Source organism: Microchirus variegatus, assembly GCF_963457635.1.
Source record: "Microchirus variegatus genome assembly, chromosome: 18".
Taxonomy (NCBI): domain Eukaryota; kingdom Metazoa; phylum Chordata; class Actinopteri; order Pleuronectiformes; family Soleidae; genus Microchirus; species Microchirus variegatus.
In genome coordinates this window covers 2,808,402-2,831,001 of record NC_139819.1, presented here as the reverse complement: position 1 = coordinate 2,831,001, position 22,600 = coordinate 2,808,402, and the positions used below count along the sequence as shown (strand labels likewise).

At 39.8% G+C, this 22,600-nt stretch overlaps 1 protein-coding gene across 1 annotated transcript; it reads left to right on the top strand.

Moving 5' to 3' along the window:
* Window positions 1-11,283: 11,283 nt before the first annotated feature.
* Window positions 11,284-22,049, top strand: tmc1 (transmembrane channel-like 1; the record flags this gene model as incomplete). Its single annotated transcript, XM_083905082.1, has 19 exons — window positions 11,284-11,329; window positions 12,365-12,388; window positions 13,037-13,199; window positions 13,283-13,373; window positions 13,492-13,573; window positions 13,674-13,780; window positions 14,296-14,394; window positions 14,482-14,624; window positions 14,711-14,855; window positions 14,946-15,140; window positions 18,083-18,262; window positions 18,380-18,532; window positions 19,647-19,775; window positions 19,876-19,943; window positions 20,737-20,976; window positions 21,053-21,178; window positions 21,292-21,370; window positions 21,617-21,728; window positions 21,919-22,049. 19 exons carry the CDS (start codon window positions 11,284-11,286, stop codon window positions 22,047-22,049), a joined length of 2,313 nt encoding a protein of 770 aa, XP_083761208.1.
* Window positions 22,050-22,600: the final 551 nt, after the last annotated feature.

Sequence of the window (22,600 nt, the reverse complement as noted above, 5' to 3'; positions counted from 1 at the left end):
TCTAAGGACAGAGGATTAAAGACAGAGGGTCTAAGGACAGAGAATCTAAGAACAGAGGATCTAAGGACAGAGGATCTAAGGACAGAGGATCTAAGGACAGGGGATCTAAGGACGGAGGATCTAAGGACAGAGGATCTAAGGACAGGGGATCTAAGGACAGAGGATTAAAGCACAGTGGGTCGAAGGACAGAGGATCTAAGGACAGAGGGTCTAAGGACAGAGGATTAAAGCACAGAGGGTCTAAGGACAGAGGATGCAAGGACAGAGGATCTAAGGACAGGGGATCCCCTGTCCTTACAAATGTGTTTTTTAAAGCTGTAGTGGTTTCAGTTTGTTTTAACTGACACATATATATATATATAAACATATATATTCATGTGGACAAAATGTCATGTGACGTCAGTATAAACACTAAATAAAACATAATCCCTCAGCTCCACAGTGAGGAGATGTGCCAATGATTTACACACTGCATACGTCCTTTAATCCTTACTGTGACACAATCAGTGACAGTCACATGATCAGTCACATGATCAGGTGACAGTCACGTGATCAGTGACAGTCACGTGATCAGTGACAGTCACATGATCCTGATCTGAACCAATAACCTCTGACTCTTTGAGGATCTGGTTCAAGTGATGACGTTAACTTATTTTCTTCTTCCTCCCTCTGAGAGACAGAGTTTGACTTTTAATTTGATCCTGACAAAGACCCTGAACACATTCTTCAGGTGAACACACAACCCCCCCCCCCCCCCACACACACACACACAGTGATCATATATTTATAGAGCTGTTTATTCTCTGGGAGCATGTGGTTGTGAAACACAGTCAGTTGTGATGGACGACACACAAACACCACAAACATCATCCAAACCACTGAGGACACATGACCTCACATGACCTGGTGTGTCCACACGTGTGTCCTCGCTGTCTTTTCCAGGAATCTGGAGGATTTTAAGTCGATTTCACATCATCATCAACATGACATTTTCTACAAAAAGGGAAATACTCACTACACACTACTACACACTCTGAGGATTTAAAGGGACATTACATTTAACATACATGTTTTTTGACGTCACATTTTGGTGAAGAATGAAAAACATCAGCTGTGCTGCTGATCTAACAAGTTACAGAGTATGACACACACACACACACACACACACACACACACACACACACACACACACACACACACACACACACACACACACACACACACACACACACACACACACACACATTCTTGTACTTGCTGCACACTGAGGACCAGCATTTCCACTTTATAAATTAACACAATTACAAATATCTACTTCATGAATGACATCTACAAAGAACTACTGGTTGCAGTACCATAAAATGTCTGCAGGTGGAGCCCCAGAGCACAAAAAGGGCTGGAAAACTTTTTCAATTATTTATTTTTTTATTTATTTTTTTGGTCCAAAATTTGACAAAAACGTCATACCATACTATGTCATCCAAAAGTTGAGAAAAAAATTGAAAAAAAAAATTTGGTCCAAAGTTTGACAAAAAAAATTTGGTCCAAAATTTGACTGTCGTCCAAAATTGAAAAAAAAATTGAAAAAAAAAATGTGGTCCAAAATTTGACAAAAAAAATGTGGTCCAAAATTTGACTATGTCGTCCAAAATTTGAGAAAAAAAATTGAAAAAAAAAATTTGGTCCAAAATTTGACAAAAAAAATTTGGTCCAAAATTTGACAAAAAAATTTGGTCCAAAATTTGACAAAAACGTCATACTATACTATGTCGTCCAAATTTAGAAAAAAAAACTGGAAAAAAAAATTTGGTCCAAAATTTGACAAAAAACTTTGGTCCAAAATTTGACAAAAAAATTTGGACCCAAAATTTGACCAAAACGTCATACTAAACTATGTCGTCCAAAATTTAAGAAAAAAATTTGACCCCAAATGTTTGGTCCAAAATTTGACAAAAAAGTCAGACTATGCTATGTCGTCCACAATTTGAATTTCTTTTTTGACAAATAGTATAGTATGAGTATGAGTACAGCATGTTATAGCATCCTAAGGAAGTGATTTAAATGAAAAAAAGTGAGGACCGGCCAAAATGTCCTCACTCTGTAAAAATGACCTCACTTTGTTGGTTAAAAACCCTCACTGGTCCTCAGTATGCTGCAAGTACAAGAACACACACACACAGGCTTCCTCAGGCTCTACACTAACACTAACGCTCTGAAAACAAATACTCAGGGTGGGGCAACGTGGTGGTGGTGTGTGTGTGTGTGTGTGTGCGAGAGAGAGAGGGAACATGTTGTCATGAGTGGATTCGTGGAAAGGCGAGTACAGTCTAGAAGCCACTGGCTCACACAGACCTGTTTTTCCACACCAGAGCAGAATCCATGTGGAAACTGAAGGAAATGTTAATAAAAACACGTTTGTGGACGTGATGATGAAGGATAATTATTGTTTTAAACGACAAACTCAACCGTACCCATGTTCCCACACAATAATTACATTTTGACCACTTGTAACAGCTGTACATGCATGTTTTTGTTTGAAAACAATCTGTGTCTCAAAACAGACCTGAAAACATACAGTATGTCACAACCAGGGTCAAAGGTCACGTGTGTGTGTGTGTGTGTGTGTCGGTGCAAACAGGAAGTAGATTCTCCTACAGACGGAAATAGAACGAAACGTAAACAATCTTTATCATTTTTTATTAAAAGTATGTTTTTCCCACACGAAAACCTTCCAGAACGACTGTAAACACCAAGTAGTACATGCCAGGCCTGTGGGTGGCGCTCTCACGCTGCTACAGTGCTCTAGCTATAGGCCTGAAAACGGTGTTTACAGCTGTTTTTCAGGGGGTTTTGTGAAAAATTTGTATCTGTTTCTTAATGTTCTACTGAGATCGACAACAGAGGGAAACTGAAAGGTCACGTGTGTGAGTGTTAGCGACCTCTAAAGGTGAGAGTGCAGATTGCAACAAACTAGCAAGTGTGTCATGTCATGAAAATCTTCTTCTTCTTCATTGGTAAATCATGGCTAGTTAAGTGGTCGGGGCTTTTAAAAACACGTAGAAACGCGACTTAAGGCGTTTAAAGTCAAATTAAAACTTAAACAAACACACAACCACTGCTACACCTTTCCTGTATGTTCTGATCAACAATGAGGATTAAATACGGTGATTATTATGGTGATTATTATGGTGATTATTATGGTGATTATTATGGTGATTACAGCAGTCACTGGAACAAAGACTGGAGCAGTAGTCAAAGTTTAGTTCAGTCACAGACACATGCTCAAAAAAGCCTTTTCACATGAGAGGAAAGAAAACATGAGGGAGGAGGAGGAGGAAGAGGAGGAGGAAGAGGAAGAGGAGGAGAGACCTGTCTGTGTTTTACACTGAGCTCTTTGTGTGTGTGTGTGTGTGTGTGTGTGTGTGTGTGTGTGTGTGTGTGTGTGTGTGTGTGTGTGTGTGTGTGTGTGTTTGCAGAGACAACGATAGTGTGTGTGACAATGTGTTTAGTGTGTGAAGGTTCATGAGTTTCAGTCACAGGAGTAGAGAGAGAGAGAGAGAGCGAGGGCGGTGTTGAGTATCATTAACACACACACACACACACACACACACATAAATATAACAGCCATGCTCTGACAGCGGGGGAGGATGTGTGTGTGTGTGTGTGTGTGTGTGTGTGTGTGTGTGTGTGTGTGTGTGTGTGTGTGTGTGTGTTGGGGGTTGGGTTCTAATATTTTCAGCCCTGATGGAAACACGGCATGTGCAGGTTAAAGTGACAGTGTTGCCATGACAACCGATATAACATACAATTTACTGTTAACCTTTTTTTTGTTTGTTGTGTCTCTCTCTCAGTGTGTGTGTGTGTGTGTGTTTTCTGTCAGAAACACTGACCTTGTCAGGACCAGTATAGTACTCATGGGGACCAAAACCTGCTCCTAATGAGGTAGAACCTCATTTCTGAGGTCAACTGGTTAAGATGAGGACACATAATCAAATCAACGTCAATGCAGGGTCCTGAAATGGATAGAAACATGGGAACGTGTGTGTGTGTGTGTGTGTGTGTGAGAGAGAGAGGATTACTTCTGTGAATCTGGAGCAGTCTGAAGTTACTAGGCAGACACACACACACGCACGTACACGCACACACACACACAGACACACACACACACACACACACACACACACACACACACACACACACACATTCTTGTACACATTCTTGTACTAAAATGAAAAAAAAAAAATTTGGTCCAAAATATGAAAAAAAAAAAATTTGGTCCAAAATTTGAAAAAAAAATTTGATAAAAAAATTTGGTCCAAAATTTGAAAAAAAAATTTTGGTCCAAAATTTGAAAAAAAAATTTTGGTCCAAAATTTGAAAAAAAAAACTGACCCAAAATTTTTGGTCCAAAATATGAGAAAAACGTCATACTATACTATGTCATCCAAAAGTTGAAATACAAATTTGAAAAAAACATGGTGGTCTAAAATTTGAAAATACATTTTGGTCTAAAATTTGAAAAAAAACTGTTGGTCTAAAATTTGAAAAAAAAAAATTGGTCGAAAGTTAGAAAAAACATTTTTGGTCTAAAATTAAAAAAAAAAAATACATTGGTCTAAAATTTGAAAAAAAAAAAAATGACCAAAAATTTTTGGTCTAAAATTTGACAAAAACGTCACACTATACTATGTCATCCAAAATTTGAAAAAAAAAAATTGACACAAAATTTTTGGTCCAAAATTTTACAAAAACGTCATACTTTACGTTTTTTTTTTTATACTTTTTTTTTTGACAAATTGAGTATAGCATGTTATAGTAACCTAAGGCAGTGATTTCAATGAAAACAAAGGGAGGACCGGCCAAAATGTCATCACTCTGTAAAAATGACCTCACTTTGTTGGTTAAAAACCCTCACTGGTCCTCAGTATGAAGTTAGACGACTGAAAACGTAAAGAAACGGACACAAAAAGTTTCACAAGTGAATTCTACTTCGGGATGTTTGATGTGATAAAACGCTTCTTGACTCCGCCCCCCACCCCCCGCTCTGCTGCTGCTGTATACACACAAGCGCTCCCTCAGTCAGGACTAATGGTTCAGTCTCTGTTCAGATGAAAGACGCAGCCAAAAAAACATGTAACGCTACATCGTTTCTGTTCGTGAACAAACGCAGGGGTTACGTAGGGTAGCTTTAAGGCTAAGTTAAGGAGTTAGGAAATGCGTTGTGAGTGTGTGTGTGTGTGTGTGTGTGTGTGAGAGGCCTGATAAGCTCCGACTTTGACTCAAACCATTCCAGCCTGTTCTGTTCACGTGTGACCACCCACAGGAGTGTGTGTGTATGCGTGTGAGTGTGTGAGTGTGTGTGTGTGTGTGTGTGAGTGTGTGTGTGTGTGTGTGTGTGTGTGTGTGAGAGTGTGTGTGTGTGTGTGCGCGCGCGTGTGTGTGTGCGCTGAGATAAGTGAAAGGAAGCATTTCATGAACAAACTCTTCATTCGCTGCAGAGAAACCTGTCTCTTGTCTCTTGTACTTTCTGTTCCAGTCTGACTAAGTGGTTTACGCGCAGGAGTAATCAGACTATGAATCACATGATCCAGGTACTTTAGTCCGACTAAGACTATAGCTCCATATTAGTCGGACTAACGTGTTTATAGGACACACACACGCACGAGTTTACGCGCAGGAGTAATCAGACTATGAATCACATGATCCAGGTACGTTAGTCTGACTAAGACTACAGCTCCATATTAGTCGGACTAACGTGTTTATATGACATTGAGAAAGCTGAATGATATAAAAGTTCTGTTTCCATGTCGACGAGACCTCACAACATGACGGTGGCTCAGGGGTAGAGAGTGGTCTCTTTTAACGTGAAGGTTGTGGGTTTGATTCCCGGCTGTTGTATGGTCATCAAGACTAGAAAAGACATATATATATATACTGTAAATACAGAACGTTTACATGTAAACAAAGTGAAACAATGAATTCACCCCATCATCATCATCATATTCTGCTGCTGCTTCAGTCTCGCTCCTGAATGTGTTTCTTGTTATTTCTGGACAGGAAGGAGTGAGGAGTTCCCCTCCCTGCTCATTGACCGAGCACACACACACACACACACACACACACACACACACAGACCTTACCTTACATGGGCATCTGGATCAGTGTTGGATGAACATGGTTTAGTGTAAAAAACTCATATATGAGACTGTGGTCGTGCAGTTTTCAGTCTGCACTCACTCTGTTTACTATTTATACAGAAAATATTGAAATGAATTCATCAAACAAGACAAAAACTTTAATATAAAAAGGTGTCAAACAGTTTTCTGACTAATCTAACAAAGGCTGTGTGTCCTTGGTGCTTTACAGTACAATAAAATGACAGATTAAAGCTAAATATAACTTAATCATAGTAAATATGACCATGTTTGTGTACCTAATAAAGTGGTAAAGTGTATAAAGTACAAATATGAAGTGAAACAAACGTAATTTTTGTGTCGCATCAGCGTTAAAAAGTCACTTCAGACGGTGAACGTGGTCTGCAAGTGTGACCACGTTCCTGCACGAGCTCAACAACCATGTGTGTGTGTGTGCGCGTGTACATATGTGTGTGTGTGTGCAGCAGATGTCCTCCTGTGTTCTCCCCTCTTTGTTGCTGCTCCCTCGTGCAGACGGGCCTCGCCACGTGCTTCTCTGTCTGCAAGGACAGGCCACGCCCCCCGCCTGTCTGATCTGTCAGCTGCAGCAGCCGAAGCCCCGCCCCCTCTCCCGCCCCCTCCCTCCCTGCTCTGTCAGTGTGTGATGATGCAGTTTTTCTTTTTACTCTGAGACACAAACACTGAGGACACACTTCTGTGGACACACGTCTTTGTCAACTTTGTTTATTGCTGAACATTTTCCCTGTTTACATACATACATACACGTGTGAGTGTGCGTATATATATATACATATGTGTGTGTATATATACACAGTGTAGTGTGTGTGTGGGGGGGGGTTTGTGGGAGGAGTTTCCCCAGCATGTTTTGCATGTTGCTGCAGATATTTGGCACGTGCTACAAAAGTTGAATGTTCTTAGCGAGTTGGTGAGCAACTGGTGGCCCGTGGACCAAAAGTGGCCGGGCAGCATCACATATTTGCTTATCTTCACAACAACAAATTCAGGGCTTTTACTTTGAAAACAAATAAGACCAGAAAGAGAACTCTGAGAGATTGTGTTGTGTGTAAAATTGACAATAAAAATACAAAAAGCACATTTTAGCTACTTTTTAAAAAACGAATTTGTCTTTTTTTGAGTCACATGACGTCTGTAGGCTTCTAGATGTGCAGTAAATTAGTACAGATTATACACATTGAAAGTGTTTCATATAGAAAAACAGGTGAACGCTGGGTTTGTCTCGAGTGGAGCTATCAGACGTCACTCCGGAGACAGCCACAAGGGGGCAGAAGACCACAGCGTTAAACACAGACGTGTCCATAAAGTGTGTAAAGTCACGCGTGTGTGTTTATATCTTAAGACCTTGACCCTGAAGAACTTGTTTTTATCGTTGAGTTTTGTTCCGACTTGATTTAAAACAACAACAACAACACAATTTAACGACAATGTTTTTGTCCATTCTTCCTCAAGCAGAACAAAAAGAAAACATACAAAGCATACAATATATATATGTTCCATTATTACTTTTTGCTCACATTAAAAAAACAAATTACACGAGAATAAACACATTTTTGCAACGTTAAAAATGTAACTTTACAGTTAACCGCTGTAACGTTAGCACAAACGTAAAAACAAACTGTTACAGAGACGATTGTAACGTCGTCTTTTTTATCGTCTTTAAGTGTTTATCAGAACAAAGTGGAACAGAACGCTCAGTCAAACACGCGGACGTCTGATTAAAGGACGTCAGATTGCCACACTCTTTAAAAAACAAAGTTAAAGGGACAGTGTGTACCTTTCACTTCTGCTCTGTGAATAAATATGGACGTATTTTATGAGAGAAATGAAGAAAACAAAATAATATATGCTGACGGACCAGCGTTGGTCCACGAGCCTCCAGTTTCTCACCACTGTAGATAAATATAGAATCTTTTTGAGGTGTTTTTCTCTCAGATTTCACAGAATCTGCTGCTTGTTTTTACACAGTCATTAATCATCTTACTTTTACAGTCACATGTTCCCTGCAGCTGGTTCTCGCTCTCTCTCTCTCTCTCTCTTGACCTCTGTGACCTTTCTACCTTCTGAAGTCAATGATTCCTCGAAACTGAGGCTAAGTTTAGCTCCAGGAAACTGATCTCTGCTGCTGATCCCTGTCCGTACACTACACTACTATACACACACATCAGTGTGTGTGTGTGTGTGTGTGTGTGTTCCTCACGTGTGTAAAATGTAAAGAAAATAAAAAAGAACGTGAGTTTAAGACTAAAACAGTTTTTATTCAAAACAGATTTATCTCCCTGTTCACATTAAACACAGATCAGCAGCGCCCTCTGCAGGTTAAAGGCTTGTTTACACACAGTACACTACAGCATGTTGTTGCCTCAACGTTTTCATTCATGTATTTTGTTTTTCTTTTTGTGTTTTTTAACTCATCAACTGATAAAAAAAATAAAAAATTATAATAAAGTCCATATTCATGACGACGTCTCACAAGAATTTCAGAGTAAAAGTGTGGAGTGTTTTAATGTGGAACGACGTGAACGTCACAATATTACTTTTAAAACAGAATATGGCTCAATCTCTATGTATAAGTCAGAAAATGTTTAATTATTATTATTATTATTATTATTATTATTATTATAGTATAGTATAATTATGATATCATTCAGTTTCATCTTGTTGTGTGTATTTTTGAATAGGACTCCTCACTGAAGCAAAGTGCTGAGTCGTCTACTGTGACCAAAGAAAACAACCGAGTCATGACCCTCACACACACACACACACACACACACACACACACACATTCTTGTACTTGCTGCATACTGAGGACTGGGTTGCTGACAAAGTGAGGACCAGCATTTCCACTTTATAAATCAACACAATTACAAATATCTACTTCATGAATGACATCTACAAAGAACTACTGGTTGCAGTACCATTTTTTCTTTTTCATTTTTGTTCCAAAATTTTACAAAAAGGTCATACATGTCCAAAATGTGAAAAAAAATTGGACACAATTTTTGGTCCAAAATTTCAAAAAGAAATTTGACAAAAAAAAATTGACCCAAAATTTGACAAAAACGTCATACTATACTATGTCATCCAGAATTTGAAAAAAAAAATTGGCCCAAAATTTTTGGTCCAAAATTTGACAAAAACATCATACTATAATATGTTGTCCAAAATTTGAAAACAAATTTGAAAAAAAGAATTTGGCCCAAAATTTGAAAAAAAAAATTTGGTCCAAAATTTGAAAAAAAAAATTTGATCCAAAATTTGAAAAAAAAAATTTGGTCCAAAATTTGAAAAAAAAAATTTGGTCCAAAATTTGAAAAAAAAAATTGACCCACAATTTTTGGTCCAAAATTTGAAAAAAACGTCATACTATAATATGTCGTCCAAAATTTGAAAACAAATTTGAAAAAAAAAAATTGGTCCAAAATTTTACAAAAAAGTCATACTATACTATGTCGTCCTCACTCCGTAAAAATGACCTCATTTTGTTGGTTAAAAACCCTCACTGGTCCTCAGTATGCCGCAAGTACAAGAACACACGCACGCACGCACACACACACACACACACACACACACACACACACCCACACACACACACACATAAAGGCAGTCATAACTGCGAGTGAATTATTCATGTGCAAGTGAAATGACTCTGTTCTAATGTTTCCATCGTCTTTGTTCACGTTTCAGGTCAACGGAGGCGATCTTCGTCCTCATCATCATCATCATCATCATCATAGTCCTGATCATCATCATCATCATCATCACTTGTGTGTTTGTCTATGTTAAAGTCAGGTGGGAGGAGCTTGTTGTGAGGGTCATAGGTCAGAGTGAGTTTGATGGCAGAAGAGGAAACACCTGTGTTTGTGTCTGTGCTCTCACTCAACTTTGATTTTAACTGGACGGTGAGTGATGTTTGATGAGTCTTTTCTGCAAATATTCTCGTGAGTCAGGTGAGTTTGGAGCAGAGACACAGGAAACACACAAACATCTCATCTTTGAACCGTTCTTTTTGTGTTGTTTGTTTGCAGGGTTTTAGGACAATTTAGTAAAATGTCTTCTCCGTGAGGACTGGTCCTGACACACACACACACACACACACACACACACACACACACACACACACACACACACACACACACACACACACACACATTCTTGTACTTGCTGCATACTGAGGACCAGCATTTCCACTTTATAAATCAACACAATTACAAATATCTACTTCATGAATGACATCTACAAAGAACTACTGGTTGCAGTACCATAAAATGTCTGCAGGTGGAGCCCCAGAGCAAAAAGGCTGGAAAACTTTTTCAATTTTATTTTATTTTTAAAATTTTGGGTCCTACATTTTACAAAAACGTCATACTATACTATGTCGACCAAAATTTAAAAAATAATTTTACAAAAAAAATTTGGTCCAAATTTTGACAAAAACGTCATATTATACCATGTCTTCCAAAATTTGAAAAAAAAATTTGACCCAAAATTTAAAAAAAAAATTTGACCCAAAATTTTTGGTCCAAAATTTGACAAAAACGTAATTCTATACTATGTCGTCCAAAGTTTGAAAAAAAAAAATTTACCCAAAATTTTTGGTCCAAAATTAGAAAAAAAAAAATTTGGTCCGAAATTTGAAAAAAAAAAAATTGGTCCAAAATTTGAAAAAAAAAATTTGGTCCAAAATTTGAAAAAAAAAATATGGTCCAAAATTTGAAAAAAAAATTATGGTCCAAAATTTGAGAAAAAGTCGTCCAAAATTAACATTTTTGACAAATTGAGTAAAATGTCCTCACTCCGTAAAAATTACCTCACTTTGTTGGTTTAAAACCCTCACTGGTCCTCAGTATGCTGCAAGTACAAGAACACACACACACACACACACACACACACACTCATGTCCAGTGGAGATTTGGACGACTGTGACTGCTGCTGCAGGACATAGAGGAGGACATAGAGGAGGACATAGAGGAGGACACAGAGGAGGACACAGAGGAGGACATAGAGGAGAAACACAGAGGAGGACATAGAGGAGGACATAGAGGAGGACACAGAGGAGGACACAGAGGAGGACACAGAGGAGGACACAGAGGAGGACACAGAGGACGCTGAGATGAAGACGCCTCCTGAAGACTCTCTGGTCTCCTCTGACAATGACAGTAAGACCATGAAATAAAATCACATGATTGAAAAATCAGTAGGTTAATTTTATTATGGTTTGCCTTGGAAAAGGTTGAAATGCAGTCCTTTTATGGATTTAATGTCATGTAAGAGACATAACATCATAAAATATTTTATCTTAAAATCACAATATCATTCATCAATTTTACAACTTTAACCTTTTTAAATGGGTATTTTAAACAATTTATTCTCCATTATAATAAATTAAGATGACATTTTCTGAATCGTCATGTTAGCAGATACAGAATGTTATTGTAATATAAATATATATTATTTATACAGGATTTCTGTCTATAATTTTTTTAAATGCTAAATAAAATTCCTGCACCTTCACAAACTCAGTGTTTCCTCTCCACTCGTTGACCTCTGACCCTTGGTTGTCTCTTTGCCGCCTCGCCTCCCTTCATTAGTCCACTCTTTGTGTCTTTTGTGTCTTCTTTTGTGTCCTTTGTGTCTCTCGTGGACCGGAACGACCTCGGTCCATTCTCCGGTTACAAGTGAGGACACGGACACTTAAATAATAATATGTGTCCAGTCCAGGAGACGGAGGCTGCTCTCTGTCGCCCCCTGTCGTCGCTTTAATGCATTACATCAGTGATGAGCTGTCACTCAACAATAAAAAATGTTAAATAAACAAGAAGTACGCAGTAGTATGATATAATAGTTTGATTACAAATGATCCCTGTAATTTGAATTATTTTATTTAAAAATCTGAAAACAGTAAAAATAAGGGTAATATTAGGATTAAATAAATAAATAATTAATTTATTAAATAAGTAAGTAAACACTAATAGGAAACAAAACTTAACCTTTAAATAACACATTTAAAAAAAATACTTAGTATAAAAACAGATGAATTAATGACAGAGATGACCTTTCAAAATAATATAATTACTATAATTATAATTATTATTATTATAATAATACCTTTAAAAAGTATACACATTTAAAGTGTTTAATGATAGAGATTTATATATTTTTTTACTCATAAAAAAGTTGTTTTTCTTCCACAGTTGACGTCAGGCTAAAGTTCACAGGTGAGTTCTCAACGTTAACTTTTATTCCAGAGAAAAATGTGAATTTAAAAAAACTTTAAATACACTTTTAAAAACAATAAAAGAGTTGTTTTTAAATGAAAATGAACACATGGACGTTGTTTTCACCTCAGAGGACGAAGGTGAAGTTTTCACCGTTCAAGACGAACGAGAGAGGAGGAGACCCGGAGGAAGAAGAGAAGAGGATGATGATGATGGAGAGAGGAAGAAGAGGAGGAAGGAGAGGAGGAAGAGAGAATCGGAGGAAAGACGAGGAGGAGGAGCAGGAGAGGAAGAGCAGACGGAGAAAACGGAAAGGAGAAAGAGAAGAAAGAATAGTCGAGACGTTAAAGCAGGAGAGGAAGAGGAGAGGATAAAAAGTGGGAAGACGACAAAAACGAGGAAGAATGTAAGAAATGAAAAGAAGAGAAGAAACGAGGGAGAAGAGGAGGAGGAGGAGAGAGAGGAAGAGGTCAGGAGGAAAAAGAAGAAACATGGGAAAAAAGAAGAGAGAGAAGAGGACGGAGGTGAAGAAAGAGTGAAGAAGAAGAAAAAGAAGAAGAAAGTGGTGGAAACAAGGTTTGTTATTATTTAATCTGATTCTAAATAACTTTGATTTAAAGAGTGAAGTCCTGTGTTTGTTCAGCTCAGAGCAGGAGGAGGACGAGGAGGACGAGGAGGACGAGGACAAGCTGAAGACTCTGTCTGCAGAAGAACTGGAGACGCTGAAGGAAGCTGTGGACGAGAGGAAGAAACTGATCCAGGGTCTGAGAGGAAAACCCTGGTCCATGAAGAAGAAACTGCAGACTCTGCGGTGACTTTTTCAAACACTGATGTAAACGTTAATGAAACTTTGACATCGTTTAAAAAAACTAACATCTTTATGTTTTTACCCAGTGAGTCTCAGGAGTTTGTGGAGAAGTATGAAGGAGCTCTGGGGAAAGCTAAAGGCAGAAGACTTTACGCCTACAAGGTCATGATGACCAAGGTCAGACCTTCTCACACCATAGCATCTGTGGAAACCTATGGAAAGTGTGTATATGTACATATGTGTAGAGGTTATTATGTCATATTAATATTCATATTCATTTGTATGTGTTTTCCAGAAATGGATGAAGTTCCAACGGGATTTCGAGAACTTTAAAACTGCTTGTATTCCATGGGAGATGAAAATCAAGGAGATTGAAAGTAGGTTTGATTTGACACATTTACTGTATATACACATATTTACTGTATAATAAGAAGATACTAATACTACTAATAATAATAATGCAGTGTTTGTTCTCAGGTCATTTTGGTTCCTCAGTGGCTTCATATTTCATCTTCTTGAGGTGGATGTACGGCATCAACATGATTCTCTTTGGTTTGACCTTTGGCCTCGTCATGGTGCCTGAGGTCAGTCCTTATTATTATTATTATTATTATGTTGAACTATGCAACTTTATTGACTGTATATTTTCTCTGTGGTGAACCTCACACTCTTAGAAATAAGGGTTCCAAAAGGGTCCTTCTACAAGGGCTGAGGTTCTACCTGGAACCATTTGCTTTTTCAAGGGTTCTTGGTAACACTAATGGTTCCAGTAAGAACCATTGTGATCCAGAGAACCCTTTAAAACCCCTTTCCTGAATAAAGGTTCTTGGTGTAACCCTCCAAAAGGGTTCCCTCCAAAATGGTTCCCTCCAAAAGGGTTTGCTTGAGGCCAATAGGGTTCTCCTATGAGGACAAGCCGAAGTACCTTATATGGTTCTACTTTTTTCTAAGAGTGCAGGGCTCAATCCTGGTTCTTTACTCTTTCAAACTACATGATTTTCCCAAAAAAATATAAGTAATACTCATGTAATAGTACTGTATATGAGTCTAAATATATGTATATATTTTATATTATTTTACATTATTATTATTATTCCAGGCATTAATGGGGAAACCTTACGGCAGTGTCCCCAGAAAAACAGTCCCCAGATCAGAGGAGAACAGCGCCATGGACTTTGTTGTTTTATGGGACTGTGGTGTGAGTGTTTCTATTCAAACAAAAGGACAAATAAACAAAATAATAATATGTGGTGATTAATAATCAGAGTATAATGTGTTCACACAGGGTTACGCTCAGTACTCTGTGCTGTTCTACGGTTACTACAACGATCAGAGATCCATCGGGTGGCTCAAGTTCCGTCTGCCTCTGTCCTACTTCCTGGTCGGAGTGGGAACGGTGGCCTACAGCTACATGGTGGTCATCAGGACGTCAGTGAACCACGACAACACAATGAATCGGATTCAGTTGAATCATTGGATCATGTCTGATCAATCTGATTAATCTGTGGTTAAAGGATGGCCCGTAACGCCAACGAGTCTGGAGTCGGCGACGACAACAGCTTCAACTTCAGCTGGAAGACGTTCACCAGCTGGGATTATCTGATCGGAAATCCTGAAACCGCGGATAATAAATTCGCCTCCATCACCACCAGCTTCAAGGTCAGTGACTGATGATGTAAACAGGACACTGTGTATATGTGTATATATATATATATATATATTATATATATGTGGTGTTTCCTCCTGCAGGAGGCCATCTTGGAGGAGCAGGAGAACCGTAAAGACGACAACATCCACCTGACTCGTTTCCTGCGAGTTCTGGCAAACTTCCTGGTTCTGTGCTGTTTGGCAGGAAGTGGTTACCTCATCTACTTCGTGGTGCGTCGATCTCAGAGCTTTGCTCTGGACGGACTGGAGAACCACAGCTGGTGGGAAAGAAACGAGGTAGAGACAAAATTATGGAGAATTTTCATTATCAGGATAATTTTGGAATTAAGGAAATCACAAGGGGTGCCACAAGGGGGAGCTGTGTCTCTTTCTGTTGTGTTTTCTGACCAATTATAATTGTGTCTTTCATGTCATCAGGTCAAAGATTTTAATCTGCAGTTGTTCCTCGTGTTCTGCTGATAATCTGCAGCTGTTCCTTGTGTTCTGATGTTAATCTGCAGTTGTTCCTTGTGTTCTGATGTTAATCTGCAGTTGTTAATTGTGTTCTGATGTTAATTTGTTTGCGTTCTGCTGTTAATCTGCAGTCGTTCCTTGTGTTCTGCTGTTAATCTGCCGTCATTCCTTGTGTTCTGCTGTTAATCTGCAGTTGTTACTTGTGTTCTGATGTTAATTTGTTTGTGTTCTGCTGTTAATCTGCAGTCATTCCTTGTGTTCTGCTGTTAATCTGCAGTTGTTACTTGTGTTCTGATGTTAATTTGTTTGTGTTCTGCTGTTTATCTGCACTCATTCCTTGTGTTCTGCTGTTAATCTGCACTCATTCCTTGTGTTCTGCTGTTAATCTGCACCCATTCCTTGTGTTCTGCTGTTAATCTGCACCCATTCCTTGTGTTCTGCTGTTAATCTGCAGTCGTTCCTTGTGTTCTGCTGTTAATCTGCAGTCGTTCCTTGTGTTCTGCTGTTAATCTGCACTCATTCCTTGTGCTCTGCTGTTAATCTGCAGTCGTTACTTGTGTTCTGCTGTTAATCTGCCGTCGTTTCTTGTGTTCTGCTGTTAATCTGCCGTCGTTCCTAGTGTTCTGCCGTTAATCCGCCGTCGTTCCTTGTGTTCTGCCGTTAATCTGCCGTCGTTCCTTGTGTTCTGCCGTTAATCTGCCGTCGTTCCTTGTGTTCTGCCGTTAATCTGCCGTCGTTCCTTGTGTTCTGCCGTTAATCTGCCGTCGTTCCTTGTGTTCTGCCGTTAATCTGCCGTCGTTTCTTGTGTTCTGCTGTTAATCTGCACTCGTTCCTTGTGTTCTGCTGTTAATCTGCCGTCGTTCCTTGTGTTCTGCTGTTAATCTGCCGTCGTTTCTTGTGTTCTGCTGTTAATCTGCACTCGTTCCTTGTGTTCTGCTGTTAATCTGCCGTCGTTCCTTGTGTTCTGCTGTTAATCTGCCGTCGTTCCTTGTGTTCTGCTGTTAATCTGCCGTCGTTCCTCGTGCTCTGCTGTTAATCTGCCGTCGTTCCTTGTGTTCTGATGTTAATCTGCCGTCGTTCCTTGTGTTCTGCTGTTAATCTGCCGTCGTTCCAAGTGTTCTGCTGTTAATCTGCCGTCGTTTCTTGTGTTCTGCTGTTAATCTGCAGTCGTTCCTTGTGTTCTGCCGTTAATCTGCCGTCGTTCCTTGTGTTCTGCTGTTAATCTGCCGTCGTTCCTTGTGTTCTGCTGTTAATATGCCTCGTGTTCTGCTGTTAATCTGCCGTCGTTCCTTGTGTTCTGCTGTTAATCTGCACTCGTTCCTTGTGCTCTGCTGTTAATCTGCAGTCGTTACTTGTGTTCTGCTGTTAATCTGCCGTCGTTTCTTGTGTTCTGCTGTTAATCTGCCGTCGTTCCTTGTGTTCTGCTGTTAATCTGCCGTCGTTCCTTGTGTTCTGCTGTTAATCTGCACTCATTCCTTGTGCTCTGCTGTTAATCTGCACTCGTTCCTTGTGTTCTGCTGTTAATCTGCAGTCGTTCCTTGTGTTCTGCTGTTAATCTGCACTCGTTCCTTGTGCTCTGCTGTTAATCTGCAGTCGTTACTTGTGTTCTGCTGTTAATCTGCCGTCGTTTCTTGTGTTCTGCTGTTAATCTGCCGTCGTTCCTTGTGTTCTGCTGTTAATCTGCAGTCATTCCTTGTGTTCTGCTGTTAATCTGCCGTTGTTCCTCGTGTTCTGATGTTAATCTGCCGTCGTTCCTTGTGTTCTGCCGTTAATCTGCCGTCGTTCCTCGTGTTCTGATGTTAATCTGCCGTCGTTCCTCGTGTTCTGATGTTAATCTGCCGTCGTTCCTCGTGTTCTGATGTTAATCTGCCGTCGTTCCTCGTGTTCTGATGTTAAATCCGCCGTCGTTCCTTGTGTTCTGCTGTTAATCCGTCGTCGTTCCTTGTGTTCTGCTGTTAATCCGCCGTCGTTCCTTGTGTTCTGCTGTTAATCTGCCGTCGTTCCTTGTGTTCTGCTGTTAATCTGCCGTCGTTCCTTGTGTTCTGCTGTTAATCTGCTGTCGTTCCTTGTGTTCTGCTGTTAATCCGCCGTCGTTCCTTGTGTTCTGCTGTTAATCCGCCGTCGTTCCTTGTGTTCTGCAGTTAATCTGCCGTCGTTCCTTGTGTTCTGCTCTTAATCTGCCGTCGTTCCTTGTGTTCTGCTGTTAATCTGCCGTCGTTTCTTGTGTTCTGCTGATAATCTGCCGTCGTTCCTTGTGTTCTGCTGTTAATATGCCTCGTGTTCTGCTGTTAATCTGCCGTCGTTCCTCGTGTTCTGCCGTTAATCTGCCGTCGTTCCTCGTGTTCTGCCGTTAATCTGCCGTCGTTCCTCGTGTTCTGCCGTTAATCTGCTGTCGTTCCTTGTGTTCTGCTGTTAATCCGCCGTCGTTCCTTGTGTTCTGCTGTTAATCCGCCGTCGTTCCTTGTGTTCTGCTGTTAATCTGCCGTCGTTACTTGTGTTCTGCTGTTAATCTGCCGTCGTTTCTTGTGTTCTGCTGTTAATCTGCCGTCGTTCCTTGTGTTCTGCTGTTAATCTGCAGTCGTTCCTTGTGTTCTGCTGTTAATCTGCCGTCGTTCCTCGTGTTCTGATGTTAATCTGCCGTCGTTCCTCGTGTTCTGCCGTTAATCTGCCGTCGTTCCTCGTGTTCTGATGTTAATCTGCCGTCGTTCCTCGTGTTCTGATGTTAATCTGCCGTCGTTCCTTGTGTTCTGCTGTTAATCCCTCAGGTGAACATGGTCATGTCGCTGCTCGGTATGTTCTGTCCCATGTTGTTTGACGTCATCAGTGCGTTGGAGAACTATCATCCCCGTGTGGCTCTTCAGTGGCAGCTCGGTCGCATCTTTGCTCTTTTCCTGGGGAATCTCTACACGTTCATCATCGCCCTCATGGACGAGATCAACGTCAAAGTGAGGACAAAAAAACGTGAGTGAGACGCTGTCATCCACACTGTCACTGTGTGACTTCATGAGTGTGTGTGTGTGTGTGTGTGTGTGTGTGTGTGTGTGTGTGTGTGTGTGTGTCAGAGGGACGAGGAGAAGATCATAAAGTTCAACATCACCATGTGGGAAATGAGTCTCTACAACAGCAGTTTATCAGAAAACAGCACAGATCACACTGTCATCATCCAACCTGCTGATGTTCCCCGAGGCCCCTGCTGGGAGACCATGGTAGGACAGGTCAGTGTCCACTGTCGCATGGTATCGTTTTGTCTCGTACAGTTTTGTATCATATGGTATAATTCTGTATCGTATGGTATCATTTTGTATAATATAGTTCTGTATCGTATAGTTTTGTATCATATGGTATAATTTTGTATTGTATCATATGGTATCGTTTTGTATCGTATCGTTTTGTGTTGTACAGTTTTGTATCATATGGTATCATTTTGTATCGTATCGTTTTGTATCGTATGGTATCGTTTTGTATCGTATAGTTTTGTATCATATGGTATAATTTTGTATCGTATCGTATCATTTTGTATCGTATGGTATCGTTTTGTATCATATAGTATTGTATCCTATAGTTTTGTATCGTATCGTTTTGTGTCGTATGGTATCGTTTTGTATCATATAATTTTGTATCATACCGTTTTGTATCGTATCGTATCGTTTTGTATCGTATAGTTTTGTATCATATCGTATCGTTTTGTATCGTATGGTATCGTTTTGTATCGTATCGTATCGTTTTGTATCGTATAGTTTTGTATCATATGGTATCATTTTGTATCTTATGGTATCGTTTTGTATCCTATAGTTTTGTATTGTATCGTTTTGTATCGTATGGTATCGTTTTCTATCATATAGTTTTGCATCATATCGTATCGTATCGTATCGTTTTGTATCGTATCGTATCATTTTGTATCGTATAGTTTTGTATCATACGGTATAATTTTGTATCTTATGGTATCATTTTGTATCCTATAGTTTTGTATCGTATCGTTTTGTATCGTATGGTATCGTTTTGTATCATATAGTTTTGTATCCTATAGTTTTGTATCGTATCGTTTTGTGTCGTATGGTATCGTTTTGTATCATATAATTTTGTATCATATCGTTTTGTATCGTATCGTATCGTTTTGTATAGTATAGTTTTGTATCATATCGTTTTGTATAACATATGTTGTATCATATTGTGTTGCGTTATATTATATTGTATCATTGAAGTAAGTCATTAAAGATGATTATTATGGGCAGCAGTACTATAGATGTGGGCGGGGCTTCTGTCAGTCATCAGACAGTGATGTTTGTTGTTTGTTACAGTAAACAGTTGTTGTTGTTTTGTGCGCTGCAGGAGTTTGTGCGTCTCATCATCTCTGACACCATGACGACGTACATCACTCTGCTGATCGGTGACTTCCTCAGAGCCGTCCTCGTACGTTTCCTCAACTTCTGCTGGTGCTGGGACCTGGAGGCGGGGTTTGTGAGTCACATGTGTGAAATCAAACAGTGTGTGTAAATATAAATATAGAGACTGAGTCACATCAGGTTTCTTTGTCTTTTGTCTCGTTGCTTTGTCAAAGCCGTCCTACTCTGAGTTTGACGTCAGTGGAAATGTCCTCGGCCTGATCTTCAATCAAGGAATGATTTGGTGAGAGAAGAAGTTTGATTCACAAATGACAGCAGAGAAAAAACTAACAAACTAACTTGTCCACTCTTTCTTCTTGTCTTATTGTCCACTCTTTCTTCTTGTCTTCTCATCTTCTTGTCCACTCTTTCTTCTCATCTTCTTGTCTTCTCGTCCACTCTTCTCATCTTCTCATCTTCCCATCCACTCTTTCTTCTCATTTTCTTGTCCACTCTTTCTTCTTGTCTTCTCGTCTTCTTGTCCACTCTTTCTTCTTATCTTCTCATCTTCTTGTCAACTCTTTCTTCTCATCTTCTTGTCAACTCTTTCTTCTCGTCTTCTTGTCCACTCTTTCTTCTTATCTTCTCATCTTCTTGTCAACTCTTTCTTCTCATCTTCTTGTCCACTCTTTCTTCTTGTCTTCTCATCTTCTTGTCCACTCTTTCTTCTTGTCTTCTCATCTTCTTGTTCACTCTTTCTTCTGGTCTTATTGTCCACTCTTCTCATCTTCTTGTCCACTCTTTCTTCTTGTCGTCTCATCTTCTTGTCCACTCTTTCTTCTTGTCTTCTCATCTTCTTGTCCACTCTTTCTTCTGGTCTTATTGTCCACTCTTCTCATCTTCTTGTCAACTCTTTCTTCTCGTCTTCTTGTCCACTCTTTCTTCTCATCTTCCTGTCCACTCTTTCTTCTTGTCTTCTCGTCCACTTTTCTCATCTTCCTGTCCACTCTTTCTTCTTGTCTTCTTGTCCACTCTTCTCATCTTCTTGTCCACTCTTTCTTCTCTTCTTCTGGTCTCCTGGTCTTCTCGTCCTGCAGGATGGGCGCCTTCTACGCTCCGTGTCTTCCAGCTCTGAACGTCCTGCGTCTCCACGTGTCCATGTACCTTCAGTGTTGGGCGGTGATGTGCTGTAACGTCCCACAGGAGAGAGTCTTCAAAGCTTCGGGCTCTAATAACTTCTACATGGCCATGTTGTTGGTCATCCTCTTCCTGTCCACGCTTCCTGCCATCTACACCATCGTCACCATCCCTCCGTCCTTTGACTGTGGACCGTTCAGGTACGGAAACGCTGAAGGTTCTGACCTCATGTTCTGATCATGTCCTCATGTCTGTCTTGTGTTGTTTTCGTCTCAGTGGTAAAAATCGTATGTTCGACGTGATTCACGAGACGCTGGAGTCCGATTTTCCCGCCTGGTTCGGTAAAGTCTTCAGTTACGCCTCAAATCCTGGACTGGTTCTGCCCTTCATTCTGCTCATGGTGTGAGTCCAGTTCCATAAACTCCATGTTAACACACACGTTATATTATTTTCTTTAAACGGTAAAAGTTAAATAATTTCCCTAAAGTCAAGTTATTGTTTTCATGATCTTTCAGACTTGCCATCTATTATTTGCAGTCGACGTCCAAAAGCTACAAAGAAGCAAACGTGGAACTGAAGAGAAAACTACAAACGGTAAATGAGTTATATATATTTAGTTTGTATATATATGTAGTTTATTTAGTTTGTTCAGTGAGTGACTTAAAGCGACTGTGGTGTTTGACTGTGGTTGTAGTAGCGTCGTTACTCCAGCGGGGGGCAGCAGAGTAACAGCTTGTATTATTTCATCCTGAGTGAGAAATAAAAAGTCATCACTTGGTTTGGTTTGTGTTTTAAATATAAAATTTTAGTGTCTAAAGTTTTGTTTTTTCCTCTTTGAAGCAAAACGAGGAAAACAAGAAGAAGAACAAACGAGCTGCGCTGAAAGCTCAGATGGATTTAGAGGAAGCGAGGAAAGCGGCGTCTCGAGGAGACGGAGACGGACGACGAGACGGTGAGAAGATTATCATTGAAAATAATTGACTTACTTTATATTTATCTTCACGTTTTTTATCTTTGGACAGACGAAGAAGAAGAAATCCACGTCCATCAGCGACTTCATCACAGTAAAAATGGACGCAGCTCTCATCGTCTCCATCCTCATCCTCATCCTCATCATCATCCTCCTCCTCCTGGTGGTGGAGACCAAGAACATCTGACCAGCAGAGCTCAGGTAACCAGGTCCTATCACCATGGCAACCACGGTTACCTGCCTGGTTTCCCTCGACAGAGTGAAGGGAAGATGGAGAGAGTGTCCAGTCTGCAGAGACACTGAGGAGGAGGAGGAGGAGGAGGAGGAGGACGAGGAGGAGGAGGACACACTGTTTTACTGTGAGGTTTCCTGTGAGACTCAAAACAAAACACTTTAATGATCACACATATCATAATTGTAGAAAATCGGATGGAAAAACTGAGGGTTACATTAAATCACGGCGTGAATCCAGAATCCACTGCCGCTGTTTTCTCATCATCCATTCACGACCCGACTCGAATCGACATTAAGCATTAACCGGCTCAGATATTTGAGATCCACAGAAGAAGGAAGTCGCTTCACTTCATCCTTTCACCTCCGGGCAAAACGTCAGTCAGTGACGTGATGACGTGAAGGAGGAAAAACCATCCTCATCCTCATCCTCATCCTCCTTCTTCTTTGTGAACACTGGAGACGACGTCATCATTAGATTAGATTAGATTAGATTAGAACAGAAATACAACACACTTGAATAAAACAATAGAACAATTGTGGTGCAAAGTATAAAACAAAATGAACAAAAGTAAGAAAGACGAGAATAATAAACTAGACATTTCTATTCACATTAAAGGTGC